General features: G+C 44.1%; 1 protein-coding gene across 8 annotated transcripts in view; it reads left to right on the forward strand.

Annotated features, from left to right (window-relative positions):
- LOC118371076 (adhesion G protein-coupled receptor B1-like) overlaps positions 1-16,209 on the forward strand; it is a 126,110-nt gene that overhangs the window by 33,342 nt on the left and 76,559 nt on the right. For all 8 annotated transcript variants that reach the window (XM_052494588.1, XM_052494583.1, XM_052494587.1 and 5 more), the window contains one exon: positions 14,961-16,068. In XM_052494588.1, the coding sequence (XP_052350548.1) occupies positions 15,303-16,068 (766 nt within the window). In that variant the 5' untranslated portion in view covers positions 14,961-15,302. The remainder of the gene's footprint in view (positions 1-14,960; positions 16,069-16,209) is intronic.

The raw sequence follows: 16,209 nt of genomic DNA on the forward strand, positions 1-16,209 counted from the left end.
CTAAAGACACTGAAGCAGCAAGCTTTGTGAGAATTAATATTTGTGTAATTCTCAAAACATTTGGCCACGACTGTGTATATATATACATATCTAGAGAGGGCAAAATGATATATATATATATAGGGCAGGGCTGCTCTGTGTCCTCATTTTGCCCTCTCTCGATTCTATATTATCTCTATTCTATTTATTTATTACTCCACCTGGATTTCGCTCTGATGTTGCAAAATTTGAACTTGTGTTTTTTACATTGGATAAAAATATAGACTCAGAGCTACAAAATGTTATATCATATACTGCATTTGAGGAACAATGGGAAAGTAATTCTGCTTTGAAAGTTGATCAACTTATAAATTCACTTTTGAGAAAATCGCCTTGGAATGTCTTGGTATCTAGTGAAAAGCTCCTCTTTGTCTACACCCATTCAGCACCGTTGACACCCTCTTAAGCTTTAGCTCCACCCATCTTGTTTCACTCTCGGAGAGTACACTTCACAGTCAGGCTGATGATTTGTTTTACCTCTGGATAACATGAAAACAGCCTAACCAGCTCATCTGGCAACAATTGTATTAGGCTTTCTTGCAGACCTTTACTGACACCGGCCATATTGAACTGGTGTTGTCCACACGTCACGGAACGTTAACGAGCCAGCCAGCTATGGACAGTGCTAACAATTCCACAGTGCTGGGAGCTAACCAACCAGAACTAGAAAAGCAAACAGCTCTGGGAAATGAATAATAACGTCAACGAGGGAGCCAGACAGCTAATGTTAGCTAGCTAGCTAACAGTATACTTTAGCTTAAGACATATAGCTAGCAGTGGGTCGGTTTTGTTCGCGGGCCAACTGCTCTAGATGGATCCAAAATAGCTTTCTACTTCCTAGTATTTGCACCACTTTTGGCTCGTGTCCCCATGAGCACCTCCAGACACAGCCTCCCTGTCTACTGCCCAGCCCCCTACAGCACATCATCAGGGTACCATGGGATCTCTGTGGGTCTGACAGGATGTGAGGTGATGGGTGTCCCTGTATCTGTATCTGGTCCTGATACTGTATCTGAGCTCCATTTCACTCAGCGTGAACCACTTTAATCTGAGAACTCACTAAAACATTTTAGTTCTGGTCTCTCTCTGAGCCTCTTTGTTGAGATATATGGTGCATGGCTGGGAAATAGATCTAATTCACTCACTCTGGGCAAGCACAAGGGGAGGAGTAGTGTGTAGCTGGGGGAGAGGGGGGGGGGTTGGTTAGCACACAAGCGTGTGTATATATGTGTGTGCGTGCGTGTGAGTGTGGCAGCAGGGTAGTTTCCTGACAAGTGCAGTAACAAAGGCCAATTATCTGCAACATTTAAAGCCTCATTGCGTGTGACAAGCTTTCCCTGTCGTCTCCAGCAGGAGAAGTAACATGATTCAACCCCAAAATAGACTGTACTTCTACACGACGGCCTGGAACACAACGTGTGAAATCTGATTGCAACGCCTTAAATAATACAGGGAGGGAATATAGCCGTAATGTCTTGTTCTTCAGCGCTAACTTTCTCTATCACACAAACACTCACACACTTTCTCTATCACACAAACACTCACACACTTTCTCTGTCACACAAACACTCACACACTTTCTCTGTCACACAAAAGCTGACACACCGGCAGACAGGCACTCACACTCTAATAGGCAAAATACACACATTTACCATAGATATGCTACACTGAAACACATATACACACTTTCTCTCTCTCTCTTTCTCCGCAGATTTCCCATATTAAGTAATTGCTGAGTCACTGTAACAGACTGTTATTGTCTCAATGCTGTCAAACAGCTGATTTTGCAGTTAGTCCTGATACCGTATCAGTGTAATGTATTCTGATACTGCTGGGGTTAGAACATTGTTTTTGTCTGAGACCATAGTGTCTGTCAGGCTGTGAGGTCATGAACTTATGAGGTCATGCAGTGAAGTTGTACTAATGTTGGCACATTGTGTTGCTCAGTCTTTTCCATCTCTTTGAGTGACAGTAATACCACGTGGGGTAGATTGAGATGTTTACATTCAGCATCGCTCCATCAATTTCAGGATGTTGTGTATCCCTGGAAATAATCCGAATTCATTTAAACATTACAGCTTTGAAAACATAGCTTGTCCAAAAAAAGTGGTCTCTTGGCACAACTTAACCCAGGTATGGGGATGGTTGAGCATAGCCACGGGTTAAATTAAGCCGCATACACATTTCTGGACTGAACAAAATATTACCACTACCTTTTTAAAACCATTTATTTTATTTTTATTTCACCTTTATTTAACCAGGTAGGCTAGTTGAGAACAAGTTCTCATTTGCAACTGTGACCTGGCCAAGCAGTTTGACACATACAACAACACACAGTTGCACATGGAATAAACAAACATACAATCAATAATACAGGATAAAAATCTATATACAGCATGTGCAAATGAGGTAGGATAAGGGAGGTAAGGCAATAAATAGGCCATGGTGGCAAAGTAATTACAATATAGCAATAAAACACTGGAATAGTAGATGGGAAGAAGATGAATGTGCAAGTTGAGATACTGGGGCGCAAAGGAGCAAGATAAATAAATACAGTATGGGGATGAGGAAGATTGGATGGGCTATTTACAGATGAGCTATGTACAGATGCAGTGATCTGTGAGCTGCTCTGACATCTGGTGCTTAAAGCTAGTGAGAGAGGTAAGAGTCTCCAGCTTCAGAGATTTTTTCACATTCCAGTCATTGGCAGCAGAGGACTGGAAGGAGAGGCGGCCAAAGAGGAATTGGTTGTGGGGGTGACCAGTGAGATATACCTGCGGGAGCGAGTGCTACGAGTAGGTGCTGCTATGGTGACCAGTGATCTGAGATAAAGCGGGGCTTTTCCTAGCAGAGACTTGTAGATGACCTGGAGCCAGTGGGTTTGGTGACGAGTATGAAGCGAGGGCCAACGAGATCATACAGGTTGTAGTGGTGGGTAGTATATGGGGCTTTGGTGACAAAACAGATGGCACTGTGATCAACTGCATCCAATTTGTTGAGTAGAGTGTTGGAGGCTATTTTGTAAATCACATCGCTGAAGTCGAGGATCTGTAGGATGGTCAGTTTTACAAGGGTATGTTTGGCAGCATGAGTGAAGGATGGTTTGTTGCGAAATAGGAAGCAGATTCTAGATTTAATTTTGGATTGGAGATGTTTAATGTGAGTCTGGAAGGAGAGTTTACAGTCTATCCAGACACCTAGGTATTTGTAGTTGTCCGCATATTCTAAGTCAGAACCGTCTAGAGTAGTGATGCTGGACGGGCGGGCAGGTGTGGGCAGCGATCGGTTGAAGAGCATGCATTTAGTTTTACTTGAATTTAAGAGCAGTTGGAGGCCACGGAAGGAGAGTTGTATGGCATTGAAGCTCATCTGGAGGTTAGTTAGCACAGTGTCGAAAGAAGGACCAGAAGTATACAGAATGGTGTCGTCTGCGTAAAGGTGGACCAAAGAATCACCAGCAGCGAGAGCAACATCATTGATGTATACAGAGAAGAGAGTCGGCCCGAGAATTGAACCCTGTGGCACCCCCATAGAGACTGCCAGAGGTCTGGACAACAGGCCCTCCGATTTGACATACTGAACTCTATCGGAGAAGTAATTGGTAAACCAAGTGAGGCAATCATTTGAGAAACCAAGGCTGTTGAGTCTGCCAATAAGAATGTTGTGATTGACAGGGTCGAAAGCTTTAGCCAGGTCGATGAATACGGCCGCACAGTAATGTCTCTCATCGATGGCGGTTATGATATCGTTTAGGACCTTGAGCGTGGCTGAGGTGCACCCATGACCAGCTCTGAAACCAGATTGCTTAGCGGAGAAGGTACGGTGAGAATGGTCGGTAATCTGTTTGTTAACTTGGCTTTCAAAGACCTTAGGAAGGCAGGGTAGAATAGAAATCTTTAGCAGTTCGGCAGTCTGTAGCAGTTTGGGTCTACAGTGTCTCCCCCTTTGAAGAGGGGGATGACCGCGGCAGCTTTCCAATCTATGGGAATCTTAGACAATACAAAAGAGAGGTTGAACAGGCTTGTAATAGGGGTTTCAATAATTTCTGCAGATAATTGTAGAAAGAGAGGGTCCAGATAGTCTAGCCCGGCTGATTTGTTGGGGTCCAGATTTTGTATCTCTTTCAGAACATCAGCTATATGGATTTGGGTGAAGGAGAAGTGGGGGAGGTTTGGGCGAGTTGCTGTGGGGAGCACAGGGCTGTTGACCGGGGTAGGGGTAGCCAGGTGGAAAGCATGGCCAGCCGTAGAAAAATGCTTATTGAAATTCTCAATTATTGTGGATTTATCGGTAGTGACAGTGTTTCCTAGCCTCACTGCAGTGGGCAGCTGGGAGGAGGTGCTCTTATTCTCCATGGACTTTACAGTATCACAGAACTTTTTTGAGTTTGTAATACAGGATGCAAATTTTTGTTTGATAAAGCTATCCTTAGCTTTCCTAACTGCCCGTGTATATTGGTTCCTAACTTCCCTAAAAAGTTGCATTTCACGGGGGCTATTCGATGCTAATGCAGAAAGCCACAGGATGTTTTTGAGCTGGACACAGGGCAGACAGGTCTGGAATGAACCAAGGACTATATCTATTCCTAGTTCTACATTTTTGAATGGAGCATGATTATTTAAGATGGTGAGGAAGGCACTTTTAAAGAAAAACCAGGCATCCTCTACTGACGGGAAGAGGTCAATGTCATCTTTATTTCCCAAACACAATTCAACATAATCACTATCACTTTTTTGTCTTTTAGTCATTTGAAACATATTTTAGCACAGGCGTAACATCTAACAAGCATGACTGCTATGGTTTAGATACATTCATCATGAAACCTCTAACACAATAAATTCATTTGACTTTTTGGACCTAACTTGCTTATCACTTTTTCAATGTGAGCTCTTCCTTCACAGACTCATCCTAAATATTTGGTCAGATGATTCATTTTGTGTATGGTTTCCTAGAAACAAGGGTGGCTCAACTTATCCCTTAGGCTCAACTTCCTCCAGTCTCCCCTATGGTTTCACTATATTATTTCATTTCTGTGGGTTGATGGGTTGGTGGTTTGGCAGAAACTTGTGGACTAGAGTTGACGCTGACAGTCAAATCAGTAGTAATGAGAGATTTCTTGGCTCATGAGGTCCTCTTTTGCATAAACATATTTCCATTTGCTATGGAAATTCATAACAAATAGTATCGCCACATGAAAAGAAGGGTAAATTGTGAAAGTTACCAGGAGAATATGATATTCAGCAGCACTAATCCCACTCTCCTTTTGTTTACTGTCTGGCTTATTTGATTTGTATGTGATATGACTTAATTTGATTTAGTATCCAGTGCAATTCCCTTTCCTTATGTGATTATGTCCAAGCACAAAGCTCCTATTATGCAGTAAATTATGCTTGATGGAATAAAGGACCATCACTTGGCCATCTGTAGCATTCCCCACTGTGTGATGTGGGTATTAGGAAGAGAAGATGAGACATTTCCTATTCCATGCACTACCCACCATACACATGCACACGCACACGCACACGGACACACACACGCACACACACACACGCAAATATTTATATCGCTGGATTTACACTTGCAACCCTTGACAGGAGAGGCAGGTGCCATGTCATCTCCCGTTGTTCTCAGACATGGATGGACGTTGAATACTGACTTGTATTGCACCTGATCTGGCTGCACAGAAACACACATACACACACACACTCATGCTGGCACGGAGACACACACACACACATCCAAGCAGGCACACGCACACACGCATGCACGCACGCTTACACAAACACAGACCCACACCGTGTCCCCTACGTCACCGCAATGTGCTGAAAAAGCTACACTGAGGTTGTTTTAGGGCCAGCCCGGGCTGTGTGATTCAGACCAAGTGCTACAGACCAACCACCAAAGCAATTCATCTGTTTGTCATTAACGGCCAATAAAAGTGTTTGTTAAACCACTTCTGCAATTTGCTTGTGTGGCAAGAAGACGATAATCTGGGTTACAGATGTCACCAATGAGGGTTATATTTAACACTGCATCCATTGCAACCAACACAGACACAGGAAGGGCCATGGTGGCAGCACTGCGTATTGTCTGTGTGGGATAATTGCTCTCTTTCATACGATGTGACTGCGCCACTGGGCATCACTCACAGAAAGGCTCTGCATGCCATCACACCGTTCAGGGGAGGTAGAGGAGAGGAGGAGAGAGAAAATGATGTTTAGGGCTACTTAATACATGTTTGCTTCTTTGCACATATAATCAATCTATAAGCCTAATGAAGGAGATGTGAAATTAAACACTTTCTTTCCTCGGAAGGTGGAGGATCTGATGTGACGTGCTAAACATGGACGAAGGCCAGTGTGGTGTGGGTGGGGAGGACCTGAGAGATAGGGAGGGAAAGGGGGAGTGGGGTAGAGTGAGACAGACAGAGAGAGAGATGGTGTCAGGAAGAGAAAGACAGAGACAGAGTTAGAGACAGGACAGAGAAGGATATATGGGCAAAGGATGAGAGAAAGAGATATGGAGAAAGAGGGTGAGATAGAGTGAGACAGGTAGAAATAGAACGGTGGACAGATAGACAGAGATGGAGAGAGGGGTAAAAGGATGAGAGAAAGAGATATGGAGAAAGAGGGTGAGATAGAGTGAGACAGGAAGAAATAGAACGGTGGACAGATAGACAGAGATGGAGAGAGGGGTAAAAGGATGAGAGAAAGAGATATGGAGAAAGAGGGTGAGATAGAGTGAGACAGGAAGAAATAGAACGGTGGACAGATAGACAGAGATGGAGAGAGGGGTAAAAGGAGAGTGACAGAGAGGTGGAGATCAAGAGGCAGAAGCAGAAGGAGAGACAGAGGTCTAGTTCCCTCACAGTGCATCCTATTCCCTTCAGAGCACAGGTATGTGTATCCTATCCTCATATAAACATTAGGACCAATGCTGTGAAACAGACAAAAGGAAACAGAAAACATTTCATACGGACAGATAGACAGGCAGGTAGGCAGGCAGACATGTCGCACCAGACTGCCCTCCCAGCTCCTCCCCCACTCTATCAATTTCCTCCCACGTTTAGTCTCCTAATTGAAATGAAGTGCAGCTAAGCACGAAGTGATGTCTGTGAGGGGAGGAGCTCTAAAACAACAGACCAGACCGAGAGAGAGCCTTTTAGGGAGAGAGGAGAACTCATTCACCACCAGGCCTGTTTAATCATCTTACTAAGAGACCGAAGTGTGACTGACTGACTTTCTGAGACTTGTTCTTTTTCATTCTATTACTGGTGTCTTTTCAGTACTTTGGTGTCTTTTCAGTACTTTGGTGTCTTTTCAGTACTTTTGTTGAAATGGTTAAGCTCCAACATAGGAAGATGTGAAAATGCGTTATCTTGTTTTCTGAGAGCCTTTTCACTTTGCAATTAGAGGTTGAGAAGAGACAGATACTTTAATGACTCATTCCAAGATGTCCTTTGTTCCTCTACAGTTATCTATTTTTCAGTACTACTTACCATTAAATCGTCATTCACAGATCAGTGAGGAAAAAGATATTCTTGTAAGAAAACCAATGTTCAATGGGTGCATACTGTTCTTGTTCTGAACACAATGTGTGTGTGTGTGTGTGTGTGTGTGTGTGTGTGTGTGTGTGTGTGTGTGTGTGTGTGTGTGTGTGTGTGTGTGTGTGTGTGTGTGTGTGTGTGTGTGTGTGTGTGTGTGTGTGTGTGTGTGTGTGTGTGTGTGTGTGTGTGTGTGCATTTATGCAGTGGTGTATGTGTTTACCCGTGCGAGTTGAGGCAGGCGTATTTGCGTTCATTTGTTTCTCTGCTGATGAGAAAGGTTTGGCATTTAATACAGTAAACACATTCATCACCATAGACAGATAATTATCTCCATAATGTGGAAGCCTTCGCAGGCCTCCCTGGGTTGTTGTCATAGTCATCAGTGGATGTGCTGTAGACAGAGATGTGTTTTGCCTTTAGTTGCTTTCTGTTTGTTTGTTCAAATAACCTTGCTAGCTCTGGGGGACACTGCAGATCTTTATTTTAGAGAGAGAAGGATGGAGGGATGGATGGATGGAGGAGAAGAAGAAACGGGTGGCACATCAAAAAGGAAGCCGATAAAAGAAACCACTCAGGAGAAACGCTAGTCGGTCATGGTGCTTAGTTCCTCTGTCTGACTCTGGATGCTTTTCTCCTTGCACCCAGTTTTTCTCTCCTCCTTCTTTGCTCTTTCTGCTGTCGCGTTCTGTCTTTGCTGCTTCCTGTTTTCCCCTTACTCTCTCTCTCTCTCTCTCTCTCTCTCTCTCTCTCTCTCTCTCTCTCTCTCTCTCTCTCTCTCACAGTCCTTGCTGCACCTGTTTTCTTTTCTCCCCCCTCCTCCCCTTCTTTTCTCTTCGGTGCAGTTTTTTGATTTCTGCAATCCTGGAAACTGAAAGCTAAAAGGCTAAATGCTGTTGATATTCAATGATTACATGCTCACCTCCCCTCTTTTCGAGTGGGGTGATAAAACGTTACGCTCTTAAATTTCCCAGCTCATAGAATAATGCGATGGCACAACAGTACTTGATTGTATGCAATTTGCATTTTCCTGTGATTCATATATTGCATATTGTCTCATTTAGTTTGTTGTGCCCGTTGTGGCTTCCCTAATCACTGTGTAATCCTGGAGCTGATGATGAGGGAGGAATAGGGGATGCTAACAGAAGAATACTTCCTTATCTATCTCGCATCCCAACTCTATAATTTTCTCATCAGTGTGTTGTGTGCTGTGTGACTGTGTGACAGAGAAGTGGAGGCAGCTGAGAGGAGTGAAAGGAGGGAGTCTCTCCCATAGCTCCGTCTCTGTGATTGTGACATTGTTCTAGTGTGTGTGTCTATGTGTGTTGAGGCTGGCCTGCCTCCTCTCAGCATCAGACAGCTAGCTAGCCTCTGGGACGTGTAGACTGTGGTTTCCTGGTTGGGTTAGTCAGCTCGCTAATGCAACACCTTTGTTCTCCTAATTGCCTGCTGTGTCTGCCTCGGGGCGGAAATTAAATTGCATGAATTATTCCAGTACGTTGGAATACTACAATTATGAAGTCGGTTTAACACGTTTTGCACTATATCATAGTTCCACCGTAAGTCATCATAACTTTTGCACATGAAACTTCGATTATTTCTTCCATCACCATTTCTCTACAAAGGCCAAAAATACAGTGAATGAAATTGGTGACATTTTCCTTACTGACAACATGGTATCCAAATCTTGAAGGGCACGGATGTATGTGAATCTCTGAATCTCTGTCCTCTTTGGTCCTGCCTTGGTTTGTTCCCCATTCCTGTGGAATAGATGGTGTGTTAATAGCCTGCTGTACGTCTGTCTGCTGCCTTCTCAAACACACAATCAGTAAAGAGGGGGGTAGTAAGAGGAGCACTGGGAGGCAGCACAGGAAGTGCTCCCAGTGCATGCTGTGTGTGTGTATGTGTGTACGTGTGTGTTTGTGTGTGAGGGACAGGTGGTGATGTATAAAGAGACCAGCAGCTCTTTCTTTCTTTCTTGCTCCTGTTCTGTTGAAGCCACATCCATTTCATTAGTGTCAGGCTCGTCTGGTAAAACGCTGCTAAATCCGGCTCTCTGGACACCTTGGACTGAAGGTTACTCTAGGTCGGAGGAGTGTTTAAACAGGGCAGGAAGGGAGCATGTGTGCGGATTCATAAGAATGCAACCCACTAAATGTACTGCTCCAATGTTTCCCTTCCCAGGATCAAAATTATATGCTCAGAAGGCCCAAGTGTGCTCATTGGGTGTGGGGACTGGTGGGTACATGCATGGGGTGTTGGGACTGGTGGGTACATGCATGGGGTGTTGGGACTGGTGGGTACATGCATGGGGTGTTGGGACTGGTGGGTACATGCATGGGGTGTGGGGACTGGTGGGTACATGCATGGGGTGTGGGGACTGGTGGGTACATGCATGGGGTGTTGGGAATGGTGGGTACATGCATACAATAGGTGCCAGTTTGTACAGTAGTTTCATGTTTCAAGTAATTCATATATTTTTGGTTGAGATCATACCAGCTGGATTACAGATTCAGTTTTAGTCAGACAAGTTTAGTGTTTCCAAATCCATGTCTGACATCTCTGCTCCTTCCAGAACTAGAACCAGAGGTGATGTTAGAAGGTAATGAAATAAGCTCTGCTGTGTTCATTCAGACAGTTCTCATAGCCTCACTGCTAGTGGAGACACACTGCATTCAACAGACCAAGAGCAACAACGCTAATTGAGTGGTTCCGTATTGTGATTCAGCCTGCCTCCTCCACAGTAGCTAGTTGGAGTATATGCTTGTGTACCAGTGGTGGCTAGTGAATCAATGTCACTGCACTGACTGTCAGACGCTACTAGTGCCAGACATGTTCTTCCAGGAACTGGCCCGCCTGGCCACACTTCTCTCTAGTGTAGGCTACACATTTGGGACACAGAGGCTAAGTCCCAAATGGCACCCTATTCCTTATAGTGTACGATTTTTGAGCCATAGGGCTCTGGTCTCATAAAGCCCTGGTCAAATGGATAAAGGAACTCGTGTGCTATTTATGGCTCATAAGGAGCCTTTCCACTAAGCTAGCCATCAAATCCTAATGGGGTAGAGAAGAGTTCACGGCCTGTAGACACGACCATGGAGGGAATATTCAGGACTGGACAGCCCGACAGTATATACATGGACAGTGTCTGCGGGAATCATTTCCTGTGTTCTTGAAAATGTAAAGATGTCTTACCGTCTTGAAAGTATATGGTGAAAGTGTTTTGATATTTATTTTTAAAAATGATGGTAGTGGTAGCACTTGTAGGAATCAACTATAATTGGACACAAAAAAATACAAACACAACCAAAAAATATTTTCCTACAAATGAATCAAGCTGTCCTCAATCCAAAACTGTATTTGGGGAAATAGGCTATGGGTACATTGAAAGAAAATACAGCCTACTCACAAACAAATATGTTCCTTTTCAGAGCTTAAAAAATAGTGGCAAAGCCAGGGTTGCGTTCAGTACAATAGAACCTGTGGAGGCTGCTGAGGGGAGGACGACTCATAATATTGTCTGGAAAGGAGTCATTGGAATGGTTTTAAACACATCAAACACATGGTTTCCTCCCCTCAGCAGCATCGACTGAATAGAATTGTGTGCAACATTGAATTCAACATAAACAGTGCTGTACTGAATGACCAAAACGTTGTGCTTATGCTGGTTCAGAGGGAATTTACCGTATGGTGCACTACATGAGTTTTGCGATTTCAGATGGTCACACCCATATTGATCATCACACAACTTGCCACACCCACCAAATGGGAGCAAACGTACCTCAAAGACTGTTGAAGAACAGTGCTCACCATTTTGGGGAACCGTCACGCAAAATAGAAAACGTTGAAGCAAAGTGAACGCACCTCAGGTAAAATTGCCAAGTGCCACTCTCTGGACCAAACCATTGCCATAACAAGCGGGGGTGCACATAACCAACAAAGTAGTTGAAGTCCCCATTGCGAACCTAAGGGCATTAGCAACATCTCAAAGAAGACTATCATCATCATCATCATAATACTATTCACAGACCATTCTCAATTAAACCAGTATACATTTTCAATAAACAAAGTAACCAATTGACAAAATGACAGAAACCACTGGAAAAGGGGTGCACACTTCTCGAGCATCCGCGGGATACAGTCTACATGCACAGATCTGCTCGTATATAACCTCATATATAACGAGCGAAGCTTCCAGAAGCAGCAACGATCAAACACAATGGAATCACGCAAAATACACAAACAAACAACATACATTAACTCGAATGACACAGAAGGCTTGGGCCCTTGTTAGCAATTTCATAGTCAAACATGTTTAAAATCAGTAACAAGGTTTGGAAACATGATTATTTAGCAGACAGTGAACAAGGGAGAGCATTTCAGCGGGAATGTGAGACAGGCCGCCATCACAGTGTTCTCGGCCAACTTTGCCCAACATCCTGCATTTGCTTTGTTAGACATACATAGAAAACATACTGCCACACAGGGATCCAATGGTCCACATTTGTCTTAGTATTGTATTTGATCTCAGGGGAGATGGGAATGGTTAGCGAGGCTTTTGGATCAGCTTGATTGATCAGTGAAAACCTAGATGTGGTGTCTGGTGTCCCTGACTCCTCCAGTAAGCCTGCTATATGCCCTCTCCTGGCTCCCCATCTGAAATCCATACAGGTCTGAGAGAGCCAATGCTGCATCATGAGGCATCCAAAGTGATAGTGACCGTTTAATAGGAGTAGTTACTGTTCTACCATGAAGCAGTTTTCCACACCAAAATTGTTTTAGAATGAAATAGTTTGTATTTCAGCATTATGGTTTGTAATGAAGGACAAATATCCATTTAAACGACAACATGTTCTATTGACATATTCACCTATTTATTGTTTCTTAACAGGCAAGTTAGTTGAGAACAAATTCTTATTTTCAATGACGGCCTAGGAACAGTCGGTTAACTGCCTTGTTCAGGGGCAGAACGACAGATTTTTACCTTGTCAGCTCGGGGATTTGATCGTGCAACCTTTCGGTTACTAGTCCAACATGCAAATTGAAAACAAACGAAGCTATTGATCACACTATGGCAAGCTAAAGCAAAGGCACAGAGATAATGAATGATTGCAGCTGTTTATATTTTTGGAGTTAATAGCCGCATAATTGGACAAATTTGTGTGCTCACTGATCAAATATGAGAGGGGACATCTTAAACAAGCCATTGTCTCTCAGGAAGGGACCGTTCTGCACTTGACTAATGAACCAAAACAAAGCCTATATAATATAATCCTTCTGTCTGGTGGTTACACATACTTTATAATTTCAGAGATCTGGATGAACTGGGCATATGGTTCTCTTCTCAAGCCTCACTGACTGTGTCTAACAATATTCTGCTGTGTCAGTTGATTAATGTGCCTTCAGAAAGTATTCACTTTTTCCACATGTTTCTGTGTTACAGCCAGAAATGGATTAAACTGATCTTTCTGTCACACATCTACACACAATACCCCATAATGACAAAGTGAAAACATGTTTCTAGAAATGTTAGCAAATTTATTGGAAATGAAATACAGAAATATCTCATTTACGTAAGAAGTCAGCCCTGCGTCAATACATGTTAGAATCACCTTTGGCAGCGATTTCGGCTGTGAGTCTTTCTGGGTTCGTCTCTAAGAGCTTTGCACATCTGGAAAAATTCTAGATCACCTGTACTCCACACACAGAGACATTTACAAAGCTCTCCCTCAATTCTATCCTCCTGATTCCTGCTTACAAGCAAAAATAAAAGCAGGATGCACCAGTGACTCGGTCTATAAAAAAGTGGTCAGATGAAGCAGATGCTAAACTGCAGGACTGTTTTGATATCACAGACCGGGATTGTTCCGATGGCATTGAGGAGTCACTGGCTTTATCAATAAGGGCATCGAGGACGTCGTCCCCACAGTGACTGTACGTACATACCCCAACCAGAAACCATGGATTCACAGGCAACATTCGCACTGAGCTAAAGGGTAGAGCTGCCGCTTTCAAGGTGCGGGACTTTAAACCGGAAGCTTACAATAAATCCTGCTATGACCTGCGATGAACCATCAAACAGGCAAAGAGTCAATACAGGGCTAAGATTGAATCATACAACAACGTGTCCGACGCTCGTCTTATGTGGCAGGGCTTGCAAACTATTACAGACTACAATGGGAAGCAAAGCCGCGTGCTGCCCAGTGACACAATCCTACCAGATGAGCTAAATCACTTCTATGCTCGCTTCGAGGCAAGCAACACTGAGGCATGCATGAGAGCATCAGCTGTTCCGGATGATAATGTGATCACGCTCTCTGTAGCCGACGTGAGTAAGACCTTTAAACAGGTCAACATACATAAGGCTGGCGCATATTCTTGTAAATATGAACAGTGGTACTCAGTAATTTGCCCCAAACATAACACTTTGTATTCAGGGAAAAACGTTATTTGGTTTGCCACATGTTTTGCAGTATTACTTTAGTGCCTTGTTGCAAACATGATGCATGTTTTGGAATATTTGTATTCTGTACAGGCTTCCTTCTTTTCACTCTGTCATTTAGGTTAGTATTGTTGAATAACTACAATGTTGTTAGTCCATCCTCAGTTTTCTCCTATCACAGCCATTCAACTGTTTTAAAGTTACCATTGGCCTCGTGGTGAAATTCCTGAGGGGTTTATTTTCTCTCTGTTAACTGAGTCAGGAAGGATGCTTGTATCTTTGTAGTGACTGGGTTTATTGATACACCATCCAAAGAGTAATGAATAACTTCACCATGCTTAAAGGGATATTCAATGTCTGCTTTTTTACCCATCTACCAATAGGTGTCCTTCTTTGTGAGGCATTATAAAACCTTTTTATGGTTGAATCTGTGTTTGAAATTCACTGCTCAACTGAGGGAGCTTACAAATAATTGTATGTGTGGGGTACAGATATGGGGTAGTCATTCAAAACTCATGTTAAACACTATTATCCATGCAACTTATTATCTGACTTTTTAAGCAAATCTTTACTCCTGAACTTATTTAGGAATGCCATAACAAAGGGGTTGAATACGTATTTCAGCTTTTCGAAAAGCATAATTCAACTTTGACATTAGGGGGTATAATAAATAGGCGTGACAAAAAAGGCGTGTTCAGGCTGTAACACAACAAAATGTGGAAAAAGTTAAGGGATGTGACTTCTTTCTGAAGGCACTGTATATATCTGTGTGGTAATGGAGATCAAACCACTATGCACAAACTGAGTCTGGTGGTGAGAGTATAATGGAAAGAGTGAATGATTCATGTCTTATCTTGTTGATTTGCTAGTGTATTTGCTGTTATAGTGATGTGTCTTCCTCAGGTCAAAATATCTCTCTTATTTCTTTCTCTCCAGGTTCGTCTGAAAGTCTGGGTCGACAGACACACACAATCATGGACAGATCACTGGACCGCTGAGGGCAATCTTCCTCTTTCTCCTCCTCCTTCCTCTTTCTCCTCCTCCTTCCTCCTCCTCCTCTTCCTCCTCCTCCTCCTCTTCCTCCTTCCTCCTCTTCCTCCTCCTCCTCTTCCTTCTCTTCCTCCTCCTCCTCTTCCCCCAGAGGCTTCAGTGAACACCCTGAAGGTCCCACCTGGTTGCCAGAAAATCAGTGAGACAGAAAGACAGATCGACGAGAGGTTACAAAATAACCGAGGTTCCAACAAACCCCCTCTGGTCTTTCTAATTCATTTGGTAACCATGACGACCACTCTTTTTTCCTCCTTACCTGGGCACCTGGTGAACCCCAAAGTCCCCCTGCCATCTTCTTTGCTGATTTTGCTGCTGTTACAACTGTTTAGTCAGTGCCCTGCTGCTCCCTCAGGGCCTGAGTCAGACACCTGCTCCACTCTGGTTCAGAGCCGATTCTTCGGCCACTTCCTGTCCCCCTCCACTTTCCCCATGGCACCCTGCTCCTGGACCCTGCAGAACCCAGACCCGCGCCGCTACACCATCTTTATCAAGTTAACCAAACCTACCTCCACAACGGTCTGCATTCCACGGCAGCTCCGCACATTCCAGTTTGACTCATTTCTGGAGACGACGCGCACCTACCTGGGCATGGAGAGCTTCGACGAGGTGGTCAAGCTGTGTGACTCTTCATCCCCGGTGGCCTTTCTGGAGGCTGGGAAACAGTTCCTACAAATGAGGAAAGGGCCGCCCCGGGCCGGCGTGACGGTCACCACCCCTAACGCTAGCGAAGATGGGGAATTTAAGACAGAGTACCTGGTGGTGGGGAAGCGTAACCCCAGCATGGCAGCGTGTCAGATGCTGTGCCAGTGGCTGGAGGACTGCCTGGCATCCAGCACCTCTAACAGGCCCTGTGGCATCATGCAGACCCCCTGCCAGTGCTGGGAGCCCCCTCCTCCTCCACAGCTCAGTGAAGGAGATGGATGCTACAGGAACGGGTTCTACCTGGAGAACTGCCTACCCAGTGCCGATGAGAAGAGTGATACTGACAGCAACAGTGAGTGGAATAGTTCTCTGGTTTTAGTTATGGGAATTTGTGGAAATGTTTTGGCCAACATGTGATGCCGTTTTGTCTATTGGAGGAGAGCTTGTAGGCGAGGCTTGTGGCTCACTTGGTCATCTTGTCTGTATAGCATGC

Source organism: Oncorhynchus keta, chromosome 34, assembly GCF_023373465.1.
Source record: "Oncorhynchus keta strain PuntledgeMale-10-30-2019 chromosome 34, Oket_V2, whole genome shotgun sequence".
Classification (NCBI taxonomy): Eukaryota; Metazoa; Chordata; class Actinopteri; order Salmoniformes; family Salmonidae; genus Oncorhynchus; species Oncorhynchus keta.